Below are 20,641 nucleotides of genomic sequence, written 5' to 3'. Positions count from 1 at the left end.
TGCATTGCACAAGAGCCAGTTATTCCAAGAATATGACTATGTAAAAATTGTTCAATTATACATGAAATGCATTATCATCACATTTCCACCAGAGAAAATGTATTAATGTTCAATTGAGCCTGAACTAGTGGTGAAATAGGTGAGAATAAATTGCTGGATACCCTCACTGAAGGTTCAAAATGGCATTTTAATGAAGTACAGATTAATTTGTACATGAAATCACCACAATGGTCTATTTGGTCCCACTCAAGTTATATTGCAGTAATAAGTTCACGCTACTGGATTGCTTGTTCACTACCAGTCATGCCTGTGCTGGCCCAGGACCAAAGTAGTGTCTTTCCATGATGCAGATACCTGCTGCTGATAGGAATGGCTATTTAAATGCAATCAGTAATTGCTGTTACATCTGACTGCAAATCACAAGCACTTCCCTTCTCATTTCATTTTGCAGTCTGTCGTTATTTGCTTGCTACAGTATCTGTAATGTGGTCATTTTCTGAGCGGATCAAAGGCCATTGAGCGAGCCAGCTCACAAAGCCCAACTCTTCCCATTTGAACACTTATGCAGAACGGAAGCATGTCAGCCAAAATGTGTCGTAACACTGGTGTAACACGGGATCAGGGTCAGAGTATGCAATACACTTGCTTACACCTGCTCCACATGCACACAGATACCTCTGCTCCGATAATTATCACATTGCCAGTCTGGCAGTACCAAGTTGAAAAGCCAAAGTTGGCTAATGACAGCTCCAAAATCCTAGAGGATTTTGTTTCCTATCTCTCATTAGCTTAATGTTGAAACAGTACTGTGAGACATGTACAGATAAAGCTCAAATCTGCACTATCAGCTGTACAAACTGTCCCACATTAAAGCACATTGTTGACGAACATTACAACAGCAACTGCTGGAGCATGCAAAATCTGTTATCCTCACACTCCTGAACTGCAGAGTAAATTAATAAAACGTAAGTTTTCCTGGATGCACAGACTGTATATCCCTTACTCCATCTATTTGATGTAGTTCTCTTGAATAAAGAAGAAAATTGTCAGAAATTCAACCTATTAAAACTGTCAGCAACAGAAAAGAACTCAAAGGGACAAGCAATTGCTAGATGATCCAAGTCCTCATTGTATCTGCACTGACTGTGTTTCACTCATCACCTATTGCTGACAAATGCATTGCTCTCCTAGTTTGCCAAATCACTCTGGCGAGTGTCAAAGAGTGTGCACCTAAGGCCAGGTCCTCAGCTGGTGTAATATGGCATTGCTCCAGTGGCTTCAGTGTCTGGTAGCCAAGGCTTTGGTCTGTAAAGCTTGTCAACATTATGGAAAAATTGTTTTGTTCCTGAGCAGTTCACAGTTTTGATATGTAATTAGGAACTACTTCATATTCAACAAAATCTCTAGTGATCGCTCTTGTACAACTGGATCACCCAAGGGTATTTTTTAGGCTTATTCCATTATGGTTTTTTTAATGGGCTTATTTCTTTTCATCTTTTGCTTCCCACTTTGTGACCGTTTGAGGCTGTGCCTTTAAGGAAGGGGCACACTGGCTAAATGTTTATAAAATATTTTGGTATTCTAAACGAATTTCATTGGTAGGATTCTGGGAGGTATGGTCTTAGACCCAGGGGAGCTGGGACTTTTTCTCAGTCTTCCTTTCCCCGCTCTCACTGCTGGCTGGATTGCTTCTGGCCAACAGATAAGAGATACTAACTCCCTGTTCCTTCCCGGGCCTCTCTCTGCCTCCTCTTCTCTTTTTCTAACCCTCTCTGGGGAAAGAAGGGAGGTAGGGGGGTGAAGGGGGCATGGGGGGAAGCTCCCCTCTGTCGGGGGTCTGGTTTCTGGTTGAGTTCATTTGCTGTATATTCCTGTATATATTGTAAAATACCTGTATTTGTGGTGTTAGATATAATCTGCTTCCTATGTATGGTTGTAAATATATAGTCTGCTTTTTCTAAGACTGGGTTTAGCTGTGGCTTCTTACTCAGTGGGGGAGGGAAAGCGGAGCCTTTCCTTTCAACCCACCACACACTTCTCAGTGGACTGTCTCCTCTACATGTTGCCAAAGTGTCTCTTGGAGTTCTCCCATTCATTTTGGGCCATTTTTCAGTCGTGTGATTCTGTTTCACCTTTCACTCATGTCCCCATTTTAATTCTTCATGTCCCCTTCTTCTGCTCTCACACTTCAACAAGTTAAAGAGCAAACCAGTTCTTCATCCACTTGTAATATATTCATTACTAAATAAATACTGGATATTCTAAGGCAGCACCAGATACTTGCTGAGGCTGTCTCTGGTCTTTGTAGCATGTTCTCATTGAGGAAAAGCAAAAGCAAGGAACAAAGACTAATAGATGCAGCAGGAGAGCAAAAGTGATTGAAATATTTTTATTTTAAAAAATTAAAAATTATTACCTTAGGTTTAGGTGCTGATGAAGTAACTTTTAAGCAGATGTTCCATTTTTGCATTACATTTGTAGGCCTAGTAAGTAGACACGACTATGCGAGTCTCACAAAGCTAAGACTCAGTACAAGCTTGTCATTAAGGTTAACACCTCCAGCACTGATAGTATTTATTTTACAAAAACTGTATTGTGAAACAGTGTTTAACTTCCCTTACCTCTTCCTGAAAAGTTTTCACTGACCTCCCTTTTGATAAAAATAAACTAACTCACACAATAAACACAACAGCAAGATATATAAATAATACACACCTGGGAACCCAATTTTCTTCACATACAGGGATTTTGGTTTGGTTTTTTTTTGTTTGTTTGTTTGTTTTTTACACAGCTGAAACACCTGCAGATACAGGTGTTTTAACTAAGGAAAGAATCTCCATTACTGGATCTTCCCAAACCTCATTTTTGTTTTTACTCCAATAAGTAACTAACAATCCCCTGCAGTGCTACAGGCTGGGGTCAGAGTGGCTGGAGAGCAGCCAGGCAGAAGGGGACCTAGGGGTACTGATTGACAGCTGGCTGAACATGAGCCAGCAGTGTGCCCAGGTGGCCAAGTAGGCCAATGGCATCCTGGCATGCATCAGAAGTAGTGTGGCCAGCAGGAGCAGGGAAGTCATTCTGCCCCTGTACTCAGCACTGGTCAGGCCACACCTTGAGTCCTGTGCAGTGCTTTCTGCCAAGTGCAAGTGCCCTTTACAAAATCTTGCTTGGTTTCTCTCTGGTTTCATTTTATTAATGTGAATTGATAAACAAATACAGAAGTAAATTATTTCCCAAAGGCCATGCAGAAAGAAAGGCCACAGTTTAAACACCACATCAGATCTTAAAATATGGTGGCTCTTCTACTAAGCCTCTTGTGCAACCTTGCACCAGTCACTTAATATACTTTTATTTTCTGCAGATAGGATTAAAAAAAACCCCAAAGAATACCAGCATGTGAGATCTAGGAGAAACTGCAACTGCATGACAGAGAAGCAGAAGTGCCAAGAGTAAAATTCATGCTTTTGACTCATGCCCATCTATTTTATATCCTTGGGTAAGCATAAGCATGGAGTTCAAAATATAGGATGCCTCCAGAAACACTAGCACATTGAGACAGCACATTAAGAAAGAAGCCTATTAAATAAAACAAGCAACAATTTCTGAAAGAGAAATTCATACAGCCTTGCAGCTTTCTAAACAGTTTTCGTACATTATCATAATCATTAAAATGTATAAAAATGATTATTTCCAAAACAGCACTACCATGAATTATCACCACCCCTGTTGCCTAGCAACTAGAGTAATTTTTGAATAGTGAGCTATATAAACCAGTATCTGGAGTTTGTGTAAATGGCTATTCATTTGAGGGTTTAAAACACATTCATCTCTGAAATCAGAGGCAAATAATGAAGCACTAATGTAAAGTTGAAATGCTGTTACAAAAATAAAATGCCATTAACAATTACTGCAGCTTAGCAAAACCCTCCTCTTGTACCAGATCTGAGCCCTCTCAAACTTGGTCTGGACAGGAGCTGACTCCCTTGTTCTTCCTTGGGCTTGCAAGTGTTCCTTGCCAATTTTTATGAAGATATTTGATATTCCTGTGGAGAAAACAATTCTTGCCCAGTCTTCTGAGGAACTTACTTGTAACTCGGGAGCAAAAGCAAATAGTGGCATTAAAAGGCAATGTATTTAATGAAAATTACAAAATTTACATAACATACTAAGCTAGAAGAATTTATTGGTTCATATGACAGAATGGTGTGCTTAGCAGGGTTCAGAATAAGTCTGGACACAAACAGTGACAAAGAGCCCACTGAGATATCAGAGACATACTGAGATATCAGAGAGACTATATATCAGATAAACACTCCCAGAAATTACTGCCTTCTCATTCATTCACTGCACATGGCTGTCTATTATAGAGATCCTGGCACGTTTTTAAGACCCATGTAGAATTTAAAAAGCTAGTGGCAATCTTTGTTTCTGGGGGTGGAGGTGATGTTCCCAAGAGGTAAGAAAGGGTTTGCCTTATGGGTAAGGAAAATTTAAAAAACACAAAATAAAATTTATCCCTGGTATAAACACCCAACCCATTAAAGGCAATGTAGTAGCATCTGCTTATGCCAGCTATAAATCTAAACAAGCTTTTCCCTACAACTACTACCTACAGAGATAAAGCCAGATACAGCACTGACAGTACTGAAGGGAGTTCAAGAGACTGCAGCCTCTCAGATTTTAGAGAGCTGGATCTCTGCAGTAAGAGAAAACCCAATGCCTACGAAATTTTGAGTCAGTGGGCTCTCAGGAAGCCATGAAGTGCCTACTGACATGCTGCCATAAAATACTTAATAGCTGTTTAATAGCTTAGACGCTTCATTTTGTCTGCTGCTCCATGGAAATTTGCTCAGACCACACACACTGTGAGCAGTAATGTCACTTAAGAAAACATTTCTGTTGGTTTCCTTTGGTCTCACTCAAAGAAGGCTGTTAAAATTTTAATTCTATCCTTAATAATGAAACAAATGCCTCATAAGCAAGGGAAATACACTAACTAGACTAACTGCTGTTCTAAAGAAGAGGTGCTACTGCATACATATCACATTAGCCTATGGAATGCTCAGCCTCTTATAAAATGCAGCACAGCCACCACCCCTCTCCCTTCCTCTCTTCTCCACCAAGAAGCAGCACACACCTGTCCTGCCAGATCACTGAGCAAATAGTATTTGTGCTCACCCAGACACCAAGACTCTTATTTTTGTTACTCGTGATCACATTTAAGAAGAAATCCTTTTCTTCATTCTTCTAGGCAAGAAATGGACGCAACTTGCTCCAAAATATGCAAATACATTTTTCAAATTATATTTTAAAAGTCTTCCTACTTCTGATTTACAGATGACCGACCATTCCTTTGGATTCATACTCTATACTATCTGCTTTTATAGGAGCAAGTTCAAGGGGAGATGTTGGCCTGAAGAAAGCTTTTCTCTTTTTTCAGCAACACAGAAACAACAGTGAGCAGGTGTGCCAGCACCTCTGGCTGTGTTAGCTCGGAAGTGCAACATCTGGGAATCACAGAAATTTGGTAGTGCAGCAAGTAGAAGACATGTTTGGTAACAGTTGTCTTCCAGTCAGGCATTGCCAGGAAAGACAGCTGTTTGGTAACTATTTCTTGTATATTTAGCTCTAGCTGAGGCAGCAGCATTAACAATTTTTCTATTTGTATACTTTCCCATAAAAACTGTCAGGAAGGAAGACAGGAGTTTGATAAGCACCATTTAAGCACTTTGCAAAGTGCAGAGTTTGAGCTATTTTCACACTAGAACGAGGTGCGTGATCCACAACATTACATGAACATTTATACACAGAAATTTCTATGCCAGTCTGAGTGAATTCCCAGGAATATTTCCAGAGAGTATGTTCTAAGCCTAGACTGTCCAATAATTTGGGAAACTAAATGTCAGAAGAAAAATAAAATTGTAACCAAACTCAATTAATCTTTAGTTTTCAAAATAAAGACAAAAATCAAAGGAATAAAATTGTCAGTATCTTGAAATTTTGAATGAACATATGAAAGTAATCATCTTTGCAGCCTTTAACATGATAAAAAGGGCAAACTGTGTCGACTGAAATATTTCTGTGAATGAGTTGGTTCATTTTTCACGTCATGCTGTTGTTTCTAACTTCAGATCTCATCTGCATGTCCTTTATGAGTGGTGACATGCATTAGCAGTTCGATCACAAGATGCTAGAGTAAGCCATCCCTGTGATGCTCAGTTGCTACTCCCTAGGCTTTAGGCTAGAGAAAACCAATACTGTCTACATCATCAGAAACTTCTTAATAGGAAGGCTGTGGTACTATCTAGGCTGGGTAATGAATACAAACTTGCTTTCAGACTGGCATACACAACAAATGAGATAAGACAACAATGAAGAGAAATGAGTACAAAACATACCCACTAGAAGAGCAATTCCTCTAATTTCCCAGAAGCTACCTGCAGTAGCAAAGGCCACTTGTCTAGTGTGACAAATAGGGCCTACTTTTTCCCACAAGTGAAAGGCTGACTCTGAGATTCAAACCATACATAATAAAACGCAGGGCACCTTTGCATCACAGAACAAATCTCATGATAAACATGCTTCATTGCAACATGTTTTCAAGAAACTAAATTCCATGCAATGGACAGCAAAATAATTTACTCTGATATGCTGCGTTATGGCAGCAATGTTCATCTCTGTGGAGCAAATATGAAACTGGCTCTCAGATACTTTGAAATACTAAAAACCCCTTTGAATAGTCCTAGAAAACAAGATGTGCTGCACTTTGGGCTTTGAGATCTTTTAAGACATGCGAGTCCTATTTCAGCTGGCTTCTCTCTTTGAAATCTGAATGTCAAATACAGTGTAGGTACCAGGTGTAAGGTTAGAGTAAGCGTCACTAAGCCTCTGGCAGGTTTTGTTGTACTTCAAGAAGGCTGCACTCATCCCAGTAGGCTGTTTCCCTCCTTATTCCAAGTCTGCCTCAGGCCCTGGTGAGCAAACTGTTTGCAAGCATCCTCTCACTAGGTGAACACAGAGTAACACTTACTTGTATGGGATGTGTTTGCTTCCATTGACAAGGGCGAGGATGACATTACCCAGTGCTGACAATGAGAGACAGAGGCCAGAGCTTCCCTCCCGGTTTTTGCTGAGTGCTTTCACGCAGCTACCCAGGTCAATAAGGTGCAAGCGGCTGCGACCTCCAGACACTGCCATGAACAAACAAAGCAAACAGTTAGTATGTGCCTCCAAAAGCATCTTCCTAGGAAAGCAAAAAACTCACCACGACTTGAAAAGAGGAAACAATCCAGAAACCTTTCCTAATTCACACTAGCAGCAGCGAGTTGTAGAGGACCTATTAACAAACTGCCACCCTTTATTGCTGTACATTGCAGTCCACTCCAGCCTTGCTTAAAAATTGCTAAGGCTTTCGTAACTCACTTGCCCCTCCACGTCTAACTCTGTGGGAATCATCACTGTGCTTTGTTTCTTGTTCTTTTTTAAAATGTATTTCCATTAGCCTGTATGTCAGTTTGTTCTGTTTTTGTCCCTGTCATTACAGATCCTCTGTCCAGAAAACTACAGGCTGGAAATTACTGCTGAGCTGTGATCCTGTGGTAGCTTCTTATTTGTCTAATCTTGAATACTTGATCAATAGAACTTGTGGCACCTACAGGCCTTTCAACTTTGGTTTAAGTCTATATAGTTTTACATCATCATTTGGACTAATGCCAATCCATAGGTAAAGGATTGTGGACAAGCTGCTCCATTCTGAAAATAGCTTCTGCAAAAGTGACAGGGAATGTCTATGGCTTTTCTGTTATCTACTCTTGAAACACCAACATTAACAGATATTTGCCCTCTTTAAAAGCCTATGCTTTCTTATGAATCCAGGATGGGGACTATATAGCTGGGATTTCTTTACATCTGATCTTTGACCACTCCTCTATAATCTCAAGAGTTAGTTTATAGAATCATAGTATTATTTTGGTTGAAAAAGATCTCTAAGGTCATCAAGTCCAATTGCTAACCTAACACCACCTTGGCCATTAAAAGATGTCCTGAAGTGCCACGTATAAACACTTTTTGAACATCTCCAGGGAGTGTAACTCCAACACCACCTCTCTGGGCAGCTTATTCCAATGCCTAACTACTTTTTCCATGAAGAATTTTTTCCTACAGTTATTACCTGTAGCTTAAATCATATTAACCTACACTGAAAAATTAAGGAGAGAGGTATTTCTTTTTGTAAGCACTGCAAAACACAAGGCTCACTGCTTGGTCCTACTACCTGGTGTCCTGCAAGCCATATTACTTTCTATAAAATAGCTTTTCTGTGGAATGAGTTATATACAATGCTATAATTCTGTTTAAGTTGTAATTGATAGCTAATTAAAATTAAGAATAAGATTTTTATGATAAAAGAAAAAGGAAATATAAATAAGGAGAAAAGAGAGGGAAGGGGAAACAGGGAAGGGGGAAGAAATCAAAAAAATGAAGGAAGGAGAAAAGAAGAGAGAAGAATTTTTTTCTATTAAGGTGATTTATGCTATAGGATTTGAGAATAATATTCAAAAAAGGCAGCCAGCATCTCTGTCAACAACTGTTAAGATACAGGAACTTCTGCTTTGTTAAGGTGTTAGGTGACACAGGACTTGATATTGGTTGAGTCAGGCTGAGTATCATGAAATAGATGTGAAAACTCTGATTAAAACTAACACTGGTGGCTAGACATTAAAAATGCTGTGAAAGTCCACATATTATACAACAACCCATTAAAAATATCCATGGTTTCCGACCACTGTGCTCTCAGTGGTTTGAAACTTCTCGTTGGGAAGTTTATCCATATGTGCTACAGGCTCTTGTGCTTGCTACAGGAAGTCAAGCTTCCCTGGGAAACCATCCACAAAGCCGCACCTTCAACTTCCTCTCAACTGCTCATGGAGGACTTTTGCCTTAAAATTCTTACACTTGAGTCTGAGTCATCTAAGTGTTACCATCAGAAGGCTGAAATTACATTTTTTTTTAAATATTCTCCAATATTTTTTTTAGAAAAACACAGAAATGTGTTTAGTTGCTACTGAAAAGGACTGCAGGTGACTTTGATTAATGATACATAATAGATATTTTTGTTGTTAATATTGTAAGGCATTGAGGAAACAGAAGAAAATGAAAGAAATTACTACTCTTCAAATTCTCATTTATATTGTTTCCACACATACTTCTATTACAGACAATGAGGACATACAGAATAATGCATTTATTCTTTCCTTCTTTTTTCATTTCCAAGTCAAAGCAAGACATTTTAAGGATGGCAGATTGACTTGCTTGATCTGAAAACGGAGTTATTTGTTAGGCAAGTTCTCCACTAACATGCCTTGAAATTAGAGAAAAGAACATCCTAACACTTGCTTCAGTCTATGGCCACAGAGACTTTGTGGAGCTGACAGCTAAAAAATGATTGTGCCAGTTCTTCCACAATGTCATTTATTTCAGTGGTGCTAAGCTTGCTTCATGACAGTCCTGGTAATGAATTTAACAGGGAGGTAAGTACAGTACCAATGTGTTATTCTAACAGTCATTTTTTTACCAAAAGCAGATGTTAGCCAGCCCTTTAATCTCTTATCCTTTAGAAGCTAGCTTTTTTTTTTTTTTTCCTCTTCCCCCCCCCATTTTCCCATCCTTCTTTAAATCCAGTTACTGGAATCTATATATCACTACTATCTTCGTATTTTTTTCTGAAAATTCCTTCACTACAGCAGGAGACAGTGATAATCGCTAGGCGCCCTTTCTGAGCAGCTGGAATTCTCCCCTCATTCAATTATCAGCGAGATCTGACCCTGCTTGGCTTGTGAGGCCACTCAGATATGGGAACTTGAAGACAGAAGGTCCTATGGCCACAAGACAAAGACATAATTAAAGGCAGTGGGCAAAGCATGCCATATTGTAATCCAACGGGATCATGTCTTCTATAACGACTCATTTGCAAGTGAGTCATTCCAGCCACAAGAAAATATTTTTTTCCCCTTTTAGTAATTGCATTTGAAAATAATGGAAAATGACTGTGTGCATCTGTATTTATGTCCAGTAAAAAGCACGGAGCATTATAATTGTAATCAAAATTCCCTCAAAATCAGCCATCTTTACTTCTATGAATCAGTCTGTTTGAGCACTCAGTCTTCCTTTCCACCGCAGGGTGGTTAATTAATAAACCTTTAGTTAATTGAGATTTCTGCCTGCCAATTCCATAGGGGATATTACTTAAACACATGCAAACTGCATTTCCATTTAGAGTAACTTTCTAGTTTTCTCTCTTATAGTCAGTGTATTCAAACATTAGGCATTAATACTGCAGTAGTGCTCGCCCACTACACGTGATAGCTTGCAATCTATTCCTTATGACAAATAACCTATGCAGAGCCAGGACCTGAAGCACAGGCTGTTTCAGCAAAATTGCTCAAGACCACAAATGTAAAGTAGCAAAGATCTCTGGTGTCTTTCAAATAAAGATTTTTTCCCCTCTAAAAAATTATTAATTTTTTAAAAAGAGTTGTAATGTGAATGTTTTGGTTCATTTGCTGTTTTGTTTCAGCAGGCATGCTTCTGGTAGTATACAAAGCTTTTATCACCGAACTTACTAAAAAAACCCAACTCATCTGCATATCTCCAGCTATAAACAGCTTGGGAGACTTAAAGCATTAAATAAATATAATAAAAAATAAAAAATGTTGTGAGTCTAAAAAAACCTTTTAGAATTTTAGAAATGTGTAAAGAGACATTGAAAACATCTGGAAGTAAAGACCCAGGCTAGTGAAAGCATCAATGGCAAAGAAAGAGACTACCCAGTCTGAAAAGCTCAGAACCATTACGAAGAACCATGAAAGGGTTTTGTGCACATGCAGTTGGGCCAGCAACTAAAATATCATGTATCTCATGGAAAAGGTAGAGTTTATGCATTGTCAAAATCCACTTAACACACACACATTTAGGTACCAAAGAAGAATAGCTAATGTAAGGGTGGAAAGGAATTCCCAACAATATTTTAATCCATGATCTCTACATTATCAGTAAAGAAAATACTAAAAGCCACCTTTTAGTAACAGAGGTCCACACAGTGCTAAGGATCAACTGTTAGTAAGTCCATAATGGTAACTAAATTGACCAGTGATGGTCCAGGCAAGTGGACAGCCTTCTGGCATGACTGGCCCTACCCCATGCTGAATGGAAAACTCTGCTAATTTTCACCATGAGGGTGTTTCCAGGCAGGCTTAGAGGAGACAGTAGGGAGCAAAGGTGACAGCTTACTTCCGCCTTTGCCACTCTTCTCCATGCGGTACTGGTAGATGTGCAGAGTGAAGAGCATGTGGGAGTTGCGATGATCCTCCTCATCACAGTCCCTCTGGCTGCTGTGACGTGAGGCTATGGCAGCATCAAGGAAGAAGGCAGCCTTCTCTGCTGTAGGGGCACGGAGCTCGCTCTGATTCTGAAGCTGCAGTTAATACAAGAGGAGAATGAAACTCCTGCACAAGTCAACAGTACCAGACAACCTCTCACAGGCAGTGCACATTGATGGTATGAGACGCTCCTGGCAGGGGCAATACCATGCCCCCCAGAATAGAATCCAGGCTTTTCAGAGTTTTCACTTGGAATACCTCTGGTGGCAGGTTTTACACGCAAACTCTAGCAAATGAAAACCATCCTATGAGCTGGGCAGATGAAGAATTTGTTCCTTCACTTTCCCAGAATTTTAAGCTATTTATGCTTATTTATAAATTATTTTTGTTACTGCCTTTTTTTTCTCCTTGGCATTGCTGGCTCTGCCAATCACTGTGTCCTTCTGATGGTTAGAAGTAACAATAAAGTTGTGGAAGACATGTCAATCCCAAACTCAACAGCTGATGGAGACTAGTAGGGACAGGACTACACACTACCCTTCAGGAAAAATTAGAAGGGGACAGTCCACAGGTAAGTCTGGGAAAGAGCAGAACTGAAGCTTGTATTCAGTCTCATACTATGTGGGGAACTATACAGACAGAAGCTTTTTTTTGCCCCTTCTTACCACAACTTTATGAACCTGTTCACAACCCAGGGCAATCCTTGGCACAAAATGCACATACATGCACATGTCCTGGGCCTCAATCCCAGTCACCAACCACCTCTTATCTCTGAGTGAAAGACAGCGCAGGAGAGCAAATAACAACCTCCCATAACATTAGGAGTACATGCATGTTTCACATCACTTAAGATTATTTTGTCTGTGGAAGGGACGTGCGACCCCACAAGCTGGTGGCATTAGTTTTGGCAGTACACAGAGCTAGCCCATAGCCCACAGGACAGACTTGTTTCATCTGGCTTAAAACCAGTTAGGAACTCCCATTCTCAGACTTTATTCCCCTGCTTTATAATATAGGTAGAAGTTAAGCTCTCCTGAAGAAGGCAGTGCTCCTGTCTTCTGTTCATCAGCCTGAGGAAGGATAAAGCTGAGGTTCTGCATAGGGTAGGATGACACAGTTGAAGGCTAAGCTCTCTAGAAAGGGGGAAGAGGGGCAGGAGGGAACTAACAAGGCAAACACTTCCTGAGCTGCTCTCACTAATGTAAGTAACAAGAAAAAGTGCATAATTGGAAAGGTCCAATGAGAGACAGCGTGACATATAGTGACTACTCATTTTCTATACACATTGCTGATTTTGTGCATCTGTGTGGTTATAATCTAATATTCTCCCTTCACCTGAAGATTTTGAATATAGGTGTAGGACACATGACTCCAGAATGTCACTATGTCTTGTAAACACACATAAAAGCCTTTTTTTCCTGGCAATTCAATTCCATATTTTATACTGCAGAGATACACAGACATCTCATGAAGATACCTTCATTCCACTGCCACAATGATAATTTATTTTGTATACAGCTGTTCTGTCTGTATCTATATGAAAATAAGCAACAATAATGGGATATTTATTATTATTTCTATTGTGCTTAAATACCTTAATAAAGAATTAAGCGCTAAGGAGAGGCTAGTTGTTACAGTTATGTAACATATCCAACATAGATCTGACAAATCACATCTTAACTGGCACATCTATCGCCCCAATGGGAACTGTAATGACTTAAGTCTCCCATATAATATTCACCAGATTGGATAACAGAGAGTGAGATCTCTTTTGATGCCATGTATCATCAAGCACTATAGCCAGGAGTCAAGTGAGAATGAGAACTCTAATTGTGACCTAAGTATGTCTAAAGGACTTAAAATGCAAAGAGATAAACCACAAAACATCTTTGCTCTTTAAAAATCTCACAGTTCACGACTTTTGTGGATGTAAATCACGATTTCTAGATGCCTGGAGCTAGAAATGGGGTAAATGACCCTTCTCTCCTCCCTCCATTCCCCATCATTGGATAGGCAGTTCGGTGTACGTTCTTGATGGCAACAGCCTTTGCATTTAAGTTTAAAATAATGTATTCAAGCACCATCATGCTGGGTTGCTCCCTCTTTATTCCCTCATACAATAATCACAGTTTTAACACCCACAGAGAGCAAAATGAAAGAACAGGTGCTTACCCCCACAAATCAAGGGGGTAATTAAAAAGTTACAGCAAACTTGCATGAGCCATTTCCTCATTCCTGCTAAATCTCCAAACCTGAGAACAGTTTGACTTATTCTTGGCTTGCCCAGCTCAGGCATTTATTTCTTGGCAGCAATTAATAAGTAGCAATTAGTTCTTCCTACATGATTGTTAATGCGAGTGCTATAAATAATGCAGTTTATAAAGAGATAAACAGCCACATTAATGGCCTCCAGCTATTTGTGCAGTACTGTAAATATTTTAGCTTGCTATTTTGCAAAAAAAAAAAAAACCAAACCAAACAACAAACCAACCAAAAAAAGCTCACACTTTCCTTTTTTTAAGAATGAGGTGTATTTTTCTTTGTACTGAACATTTTCATATTTTATTGCAAACACAAGCCCCTGCTCAACATCAGTTACAGCAGAGGTACAAATATTTAGGCCAGGAGAGCAGATGGCCCTGCAGCTGCAGGTCATAAAGTTCTTGCTTGTTTTAAAGTAAACACTTTATGCTCTGGGTAGGTTCTTGAATTTGAACCATCTCAATAGCTTAACAACAACAACAAGTCACATTGCTTGTTTCAGTTTAAAATGAACCTCAGATTCACCTGCATGCCACAAATGGGATCTTCACAAAGGTAGACACCTGGGGACTGGCCATCTTGCAGGCTTCCTGTAGCCACTTCTGACAACAGGTCTCTCAGATTTTCTTCTTTCCCCCACACTTCCACTGCAGAAATTCGGACTGAGAAGCGGGCTCCTGTCTTCTCTTTGCGTTCGTTAATCAACTTGAAGAGCCAGGAGATGGCACAAGGAATTATGCCAAGATTTTGCATGGAATCATCCTTCCCGATCATGGTGTATGACTTTCCTGTCAGGAAAGGGGTGATGGAAAAAAGATAACATCACTCCCACGGCCTCCACCGCCTTCTGCCAACAGAGGTTAACCCACACACCTCATGAAAACAACTTCAATACAAAAAAGAACAGTCAGCAAGGGAGAAGGATAGGCAGGCAGACAAATAGCATGTGGAAAATGGAGAGCATTTAAAGCCCACAGATGAAATCTTGAACTGCTTTCAAAAATCATTACCTCGTGCTTTCCCCTGACACCTCCTATTCCCCAAGGAGGGTGCTGCAGGTCCCTGCCACATCACACTGCAATCTCTGATGTGGGTGAATAATGGAGGGAAAATGAGCAGAACAGAAGTGCCATGGTCTAAATATCCTTGCTTTAGATATTGTGATTGTGCTATTCCTTGAATATTGTTCTAGTTCAAAGCACTCTATTACACTTTATATGCTGGGGTTGGGATTGACACAAACTTGGTCCCAGGATCATACAGATGTAACTTCATCCAGAAAGAGAAGTGAGCCAACAAGAAGAAATATTTTATCTGGGTCAAAACCTTTCCCTGGTTTGCTATTATTTGACTCAGCAATCATACATCTGTCTTGTGTCTGCCGTAAAAGTCTGCTGATTAAGAACAGAGCTTATATAGCTTTAGTTATCACTACAAAAAATTCTCTTAGACATTTATTTTATTTTTTGTTTTTTACACACCTAAATTTATAAGCCAAATGATAAAAGTTTTTGTGGCTTCTTTACCTTGTATCATTTCTTACATTGAATCTGTGGACAAAGATCAGTGAAAAAAATACTTCTGCACATGTGTCTGTGGCAAGGTCTGTGTATGTTCACCGTAGGTGGGATGGTGCCGACACAGCAAAGTAACTGCAGAGACTAAACTCGTGCTTCAGCGTAAGTCCTAGCTAAGCCACCCTTTCTAAAGGGCTTCTTGCACTTGTGAGACACCATTATCTGGTGGTTTGCTTTTCCATCTCATTTGCAATCTCCTGTTTTGACAGGTCACACGGGATTTAATATCCAAATGCTTATCCTAGCGTCACTTCTGTCTGGTCCAGAAGGACTTCGTGATTACCTGACCAGTGGCCCTGCTCTCTTCACTGTGCCAGAGCTGGTGGAATTGCAGCATTAAGTACTCTACAGCTTTTGTTGCCTTTAATGTGAGATAATCATGGCCTGAGAGAGCTTGATGTTCTTTATGACCAGATTTATCCTTCTAAGTTTCCTGTGTATGTCCGTATTGGAGACAGTAAAGAATGGAGATCACTGTGCACATCAAATATGGCCCTCTTCCTTAAAAAGGTAGTATTTTCAAAATACTATTAGATAATCACTAGCAAAATGTATGATTACTCTTGAAATATGGTAATTTCAAAAGTACAGTGTTAATGTTTAGTGCCTTTCCATGTAAGCCTGAAGTGTTGTTGATGCATTTGCAAAGAGCGAGCTCTGATCCACTGGTAACATTCTGTTAATCATTAGAATAGGATTTGTTTGAGACAGAATAGGAAGAGGTTAGTAATAAGTGAACTGTCTAATTAGGAAACAGAATATAAATCAAACTATTTGAGTGCCCAGTCACAGCTCTTGAACAGTGCCATCACAAACATCGAGTACTTGAGTGGATACTCACAGCCCTTACACAGCTTGATAAAAGCGGTATTTTGGCCAACAGCCTGCAATACCATGCTCTTCTGAAAAATTGGAGACTACTGCTGGATCTTTCATTAACAATTCATTGTTGGATCATTCATTAACAATTAAAGACAATGCAAAAATTGCTATAGTACTCAGGGGACAGAACGAAGCAACTCAAAGATAAGTTTTGTTTCAAAGAGCATGCTATCCAACATTGAGACAACATGTAAAGTGAATACCCGTGTAAATGAGAGGTGAAGGTGCAGTACAAGGTAGCACTTTAAGGCACAATTACTATGCACAGGAAAATGGCAGTTTGTTTGCCCTAATCTAATGTACCATCAACCTCGGGTCAAAAATTTTCACTTTGCTGCTTGAGTAGGGAAATTTGACAATACCAACCAAGTTTGGCATGGCCAAAGCAGAACACGCAGCCATCTGCCCCATTGACCACAGACTGGATCACCTCAGCCACAGTCCCAGCACATACTTCAGCCTGTCAAGGGCATTAAAAAAAAAAAAAGGAAAAACAAGAAAATAAACCCATTACTAATAGTAAGGAAAATCAGACTATTTCGACTGGAAAATGGTTATAAATTTATCAGTGCTCAAAACAGTATATTGAAGTAGTAAAGTGGCTACTCCTGCTTGTCTCTTTCCTGTGAAACACACCAATGCTGTTACTAGGAATAACATTACCTGTGGAAGCACAAGAGCAGGACTTGTGCTCTGTGTTAAGTAATTTTCATTTGCAGAAGCCTCAACATCCTTTGTGGTGCTAAACATAATAAATATACTGTAAGGGGATGTGGTTGGTTAGAATTACCTGTTTAGAGAATGCAAAAATATATTTTTTATTCAAAATCAGTCACACAGTGAGGAATTTTTACAGGCTCTATTATTTACCCAGTTACAGACCAAGTTCAGTTCCACTAGCAGATGGGTATTAGAATAGAATAAACAAGGTTGGAAGAGACCTTCAAGATCATCACATCCAACCTATCAATCAATCCAACCCACCTAATCAACTAAACCATGGCACCAAGCACCCCATCAAGTCTCCTCCTGAACACCTCCAATGATGGCAACTCCACCACCTCCCCGGGCAGCACATTTGTTGTAAGGGAAGCAGCCTCTTTGGTATCAACTGGGTGACATTTCTTAATTTTTTGCCACATTATTACGAGTCATTTTAGCTTTTTGTAGCAGTAGGTTCCATCCTGAAGACTGTATCAGTAATTTAAGTAGTACAACACATGAGTTTACCCAGGGTATTCTTTAATTTAAGGTTCAAGAAAGCTGAATGATCTACAGTGCTTCTGCAGCAAGCTCCTATCAGCAGTGGGTGAAACTAAATCAGAAGTGGCAGTTTAGGCTTTTACATGAAGTAAATCTGATAAAGTACATCTGATAATGAATCATGTACATTCACCTATTTTATGGTTATTTCTAGACTGTCTTTGGATCAGTAAATAAAATGGGCTGTTCACAGGCCAGCTCTTGAACTGCATCAAGGGGGTACATTCTGGGAGGCGATAGCTGCCTGGACTAGAACCAGGTGAGAGACTGACCTAATGATACAATCATACAACAGTGCTTTAGCTGGCTCTGTCCTCTACTTCTATTTAGTTTATGAGTACACAAACAGTCTTACAGGACTATTTTCTAATTATACTTTGCAATATTACTTTACTCTTCTCATGACATTTGGGTAACATCAAAGCAAAGATGTCCAATAAAAGTAAGACATCTGAATATGTACATGTGAATATAGACTTGTGGACTAAAATCTCCATCCTCCTACTGTAAACTGTACAATAGAACATGGCATAAATAATTCTTGACTTCTTAATAGAGGACTGTTTTAGAGAACTGCAGTTCTGAACAGGTCACTGTGTACACAAAAAAAAAGATGTTATGGTATACAGTAACTTGTTGGTATTGGCAACTTGCTTGCTAAGCACCATTTAGCATATTTATTGCACATATTTTAGATGTGATTATTTACAGTAAAGAATAAAGAAAGCACACAATTATTGAGATAGAATTTAGTAAACTGATTTTGTTATTGATGACAGTGGCAAACCAAATTCAGCCCTGGTCAAAGTCCACTGAAAGTACTACTGTTGCAGCAGAAGCTAATTTGCCTTCGGTGCACGCTATTGTTTAGACAACTATTTTGACCATATGTCACGTACCTGTGATGCATCTTGGGGGAAAACTGCGTCAAAAGCAAACATCTTCGGTGGAACCTGGTTGCCCCTTTTGGGGAAAGCATTCTGACCACCACAGGCCAATGGGTCATACAGTGTGATTTGCTTTTTACGAGGGTCAACTTTTAAGAAAGAGCTGGATTCAGACGTGTCTCTGGCAAGCGTGGAAGAAATACGCACCATGACTTTGACCTGTCAGCAAACACACAAAAAGACAGCCACTTCTGATTAGTCTGTTTGATGCTCCAGACTGGTATGTTGAATGAATTTTCCAATTACTCTTTACCAAATTACACCTCTTGCTGTAGCTAGTGTCTCAGTGGAGGCCAGTGAAGATACAGGAATTATTACAGGCTCATGGCAATCTAATGCAACAAGCAACTTGTGTATTTAGAATTATAAGGTACATTATGGTGGTTCAGTGTTGATGTTACTCAAGTACAATGATGAGGTATTACATTACCTTGTCTTACTCTCAATATAAATTGAAAATTAACTGTACTCCAGTGGTCCAATTAAGAAAGCTGAAAGGTAGTCTAAACTGCTAAGCTACCAGAGTTGCTGCAGTTTCTACGAAGCAGTGTAATCAATACAAGCACATAAAAGCCAGATCCTTAATTTACACCTTCCCAATTCTAATCCAAATGCAGAAAGATTAAGTGTTCGGTTCTAAATCTCACCAAAGAGTTGTGAAAAAGCCCTGGTTTAATGGCAGAATGCAATAAGCAATAAAAGATTTGTTAAAATATGTTAGCTCACAACTCATTAAATGGCTCCATAATAAGGCATTATTCCCAAGACAAAAATACCTCTTACTGAGTTGACACTGCTTTGTTATCCCAGCTGGTAAGTCATTTAGATGTAAGTAAAACTGATGACAATTTGTGATAGAATCATAGAATCATTTGGGTTAGAAGAAAACTTTAAGATCATCAAGTCCAACCATTTGCTAACTCTACCAAGGCTGCTAATTCTACCTGCTAAACTATGTCACTTAGCACCACACCTATACACCTTCTAAACACCTCCAGTGATGGGGATTACCACCTCCCTAGGAGCCCAATCCAGCACTTAAGAACCCTCTCATTGAAGCAGTTTCTTCCAATATCCAAACTAAACCTCCCCTGGTGCAACTTGAGGTCATTCCCTCTTGTCCTATTAGGAAGAGACTAAAAGCCACCTCACTACAACCTCCTTTCATGTAGTTGTATAGAGTGACACGGTCAGCCCCTCAGCCTTCTTTTGTCCAGACTCAACCACCTCAGTTTCCTCAAACATTCCTCATAAGGCTTGCTCTCCAGACACTTCAATAGCTTCACTGTCTTCTGGAACCACTTTAGCACCTCAATGTCTTTCTTGTAGTGAGGGCCTGAAATCTCAACACAATACTCAAGGTGGGGTCTCACCAGTGCTGAGTACAGGGGGACAGTCACTTCCTCGATTGTCACCAAAGTGCAGAACCCAGCACATGGCCTCACTGAACTCACACAGTTGACCTCAGACCATCGATCCAGATTCACCACCCACAGACATGAGTTCCGCAGCTTCAGAGAGCAAACATCTCTCTGCCAGCTCCAGCCACACCTTGTATGCACTGTTGCATGCCCTTCATTTTAGAGCAGAGTACCTTTCACACCAGCTAGAGTGAACTTTTACCTAAATGTTTCTTAATTGTAGGTCAGTTGTATCAAGCCTCCCCACTGTTGGCATGCAAGTGACCACAAAAGCTCACCTCAGCACAGGGTTGAAACATCTGTTGTTACAATGGCAGATTCACCCTTGGAGAACCTTGCAGCCCTACAAATTAGTCAAGGCTCAGTTCCTGTCAGCCTCACTGAGACTGGGACTCTGTATGTAGATGTCATTTTGTGGCATCTGGCCTAAGCTCATCCCACATGGAACTAAACAGGTACTTTGAGAAGTAAAATCTGGCCAAATTAATTTTTGAAACAACTCCTTTCAATACAGCTGGGTAAGACCAGGGATTGAGACTATTCAGTATCTTTGCAATGTCTTCTCTATAGGTTTGTGCATCAAAGTAGTAATTTGACTCTAGGTATTTTACCCTGGGAAAACAAGCTGACATCAGATAGTGAAATGGTCACAAATCTAGGCACAACTTTTGTTTAACAAAATTAGTTGAGGTAAGGGATAAAATACTGTTCAGGTGTGAACTCAACTACTCAGCTGAGCTGCTTGTGAAACCTAAACACTAACTGAAGAAAACCACTTGAAATATTTTGCCAAAGTTATTCTTCTAAACCCAACCCTACATAGAGCTGATTTCTACTTATGAAAATGACAGCCAATACTCTTGCTCAGCCTACATGAAATGGACAAGGTTTGAGTGTTTATTCCAGCCCTATGT

At 39.8% G+C, this 20,641-nt stretch overlaps 1 protein-coding gene across 1 annotated transcript in view; it reads right to left on the bottom strand.

Annotated features, from left to right (window-relative positions):
• The window catches only part of KIF26B (kinesin family member 26B), a 315,318-nt gene that overhangs the window by 46,086 nt on the left and 248,591 nt on the right, over positions 1-20,641 (bottom strand). The window contains exons 6-10 of the mRNA XM_054162331.1: positions 18,259-18,465; positions 16,463-16,556; positions 14,163-14,425; positions 11,287-11,470; positions 7,031-7,190 (exon numbers count right to left, since the gene is read on the bottom strand). Coding sequence (XP_054018306.1) covers positions 7,031-7,190; positions 11,287-11,470; positions 14,163-14,425; positions 16,463-16,556; positions 18,259-18,465 — 908 coding nt within the window. The remainder of the gene's footprint in view (positions 1-7,030; positions 7,191-11,286; positions 11,471-14,162; positions 14,426-16,462; positions 16,557-18,258; positions 18,466-20,641) is intronic.

The sequence above is a fragment of the Dryobates pubescens genome, chromosome 6 (assembly GCF_014839835.1).
Source record: "Dryobates pubescens isolate bDryPub1 chromosome 6, bDryPub1.pri, whole genome shotgun sequence".
Lineage (NCBI taxonomy): Eukaryota > Metazoa > Chordata > Aves > Piciformes > Picidae > Dryobates > Dryobates pubescens.
This window is presented reverse-complemented; position numbering and strand designations above follow the sequence as displayed.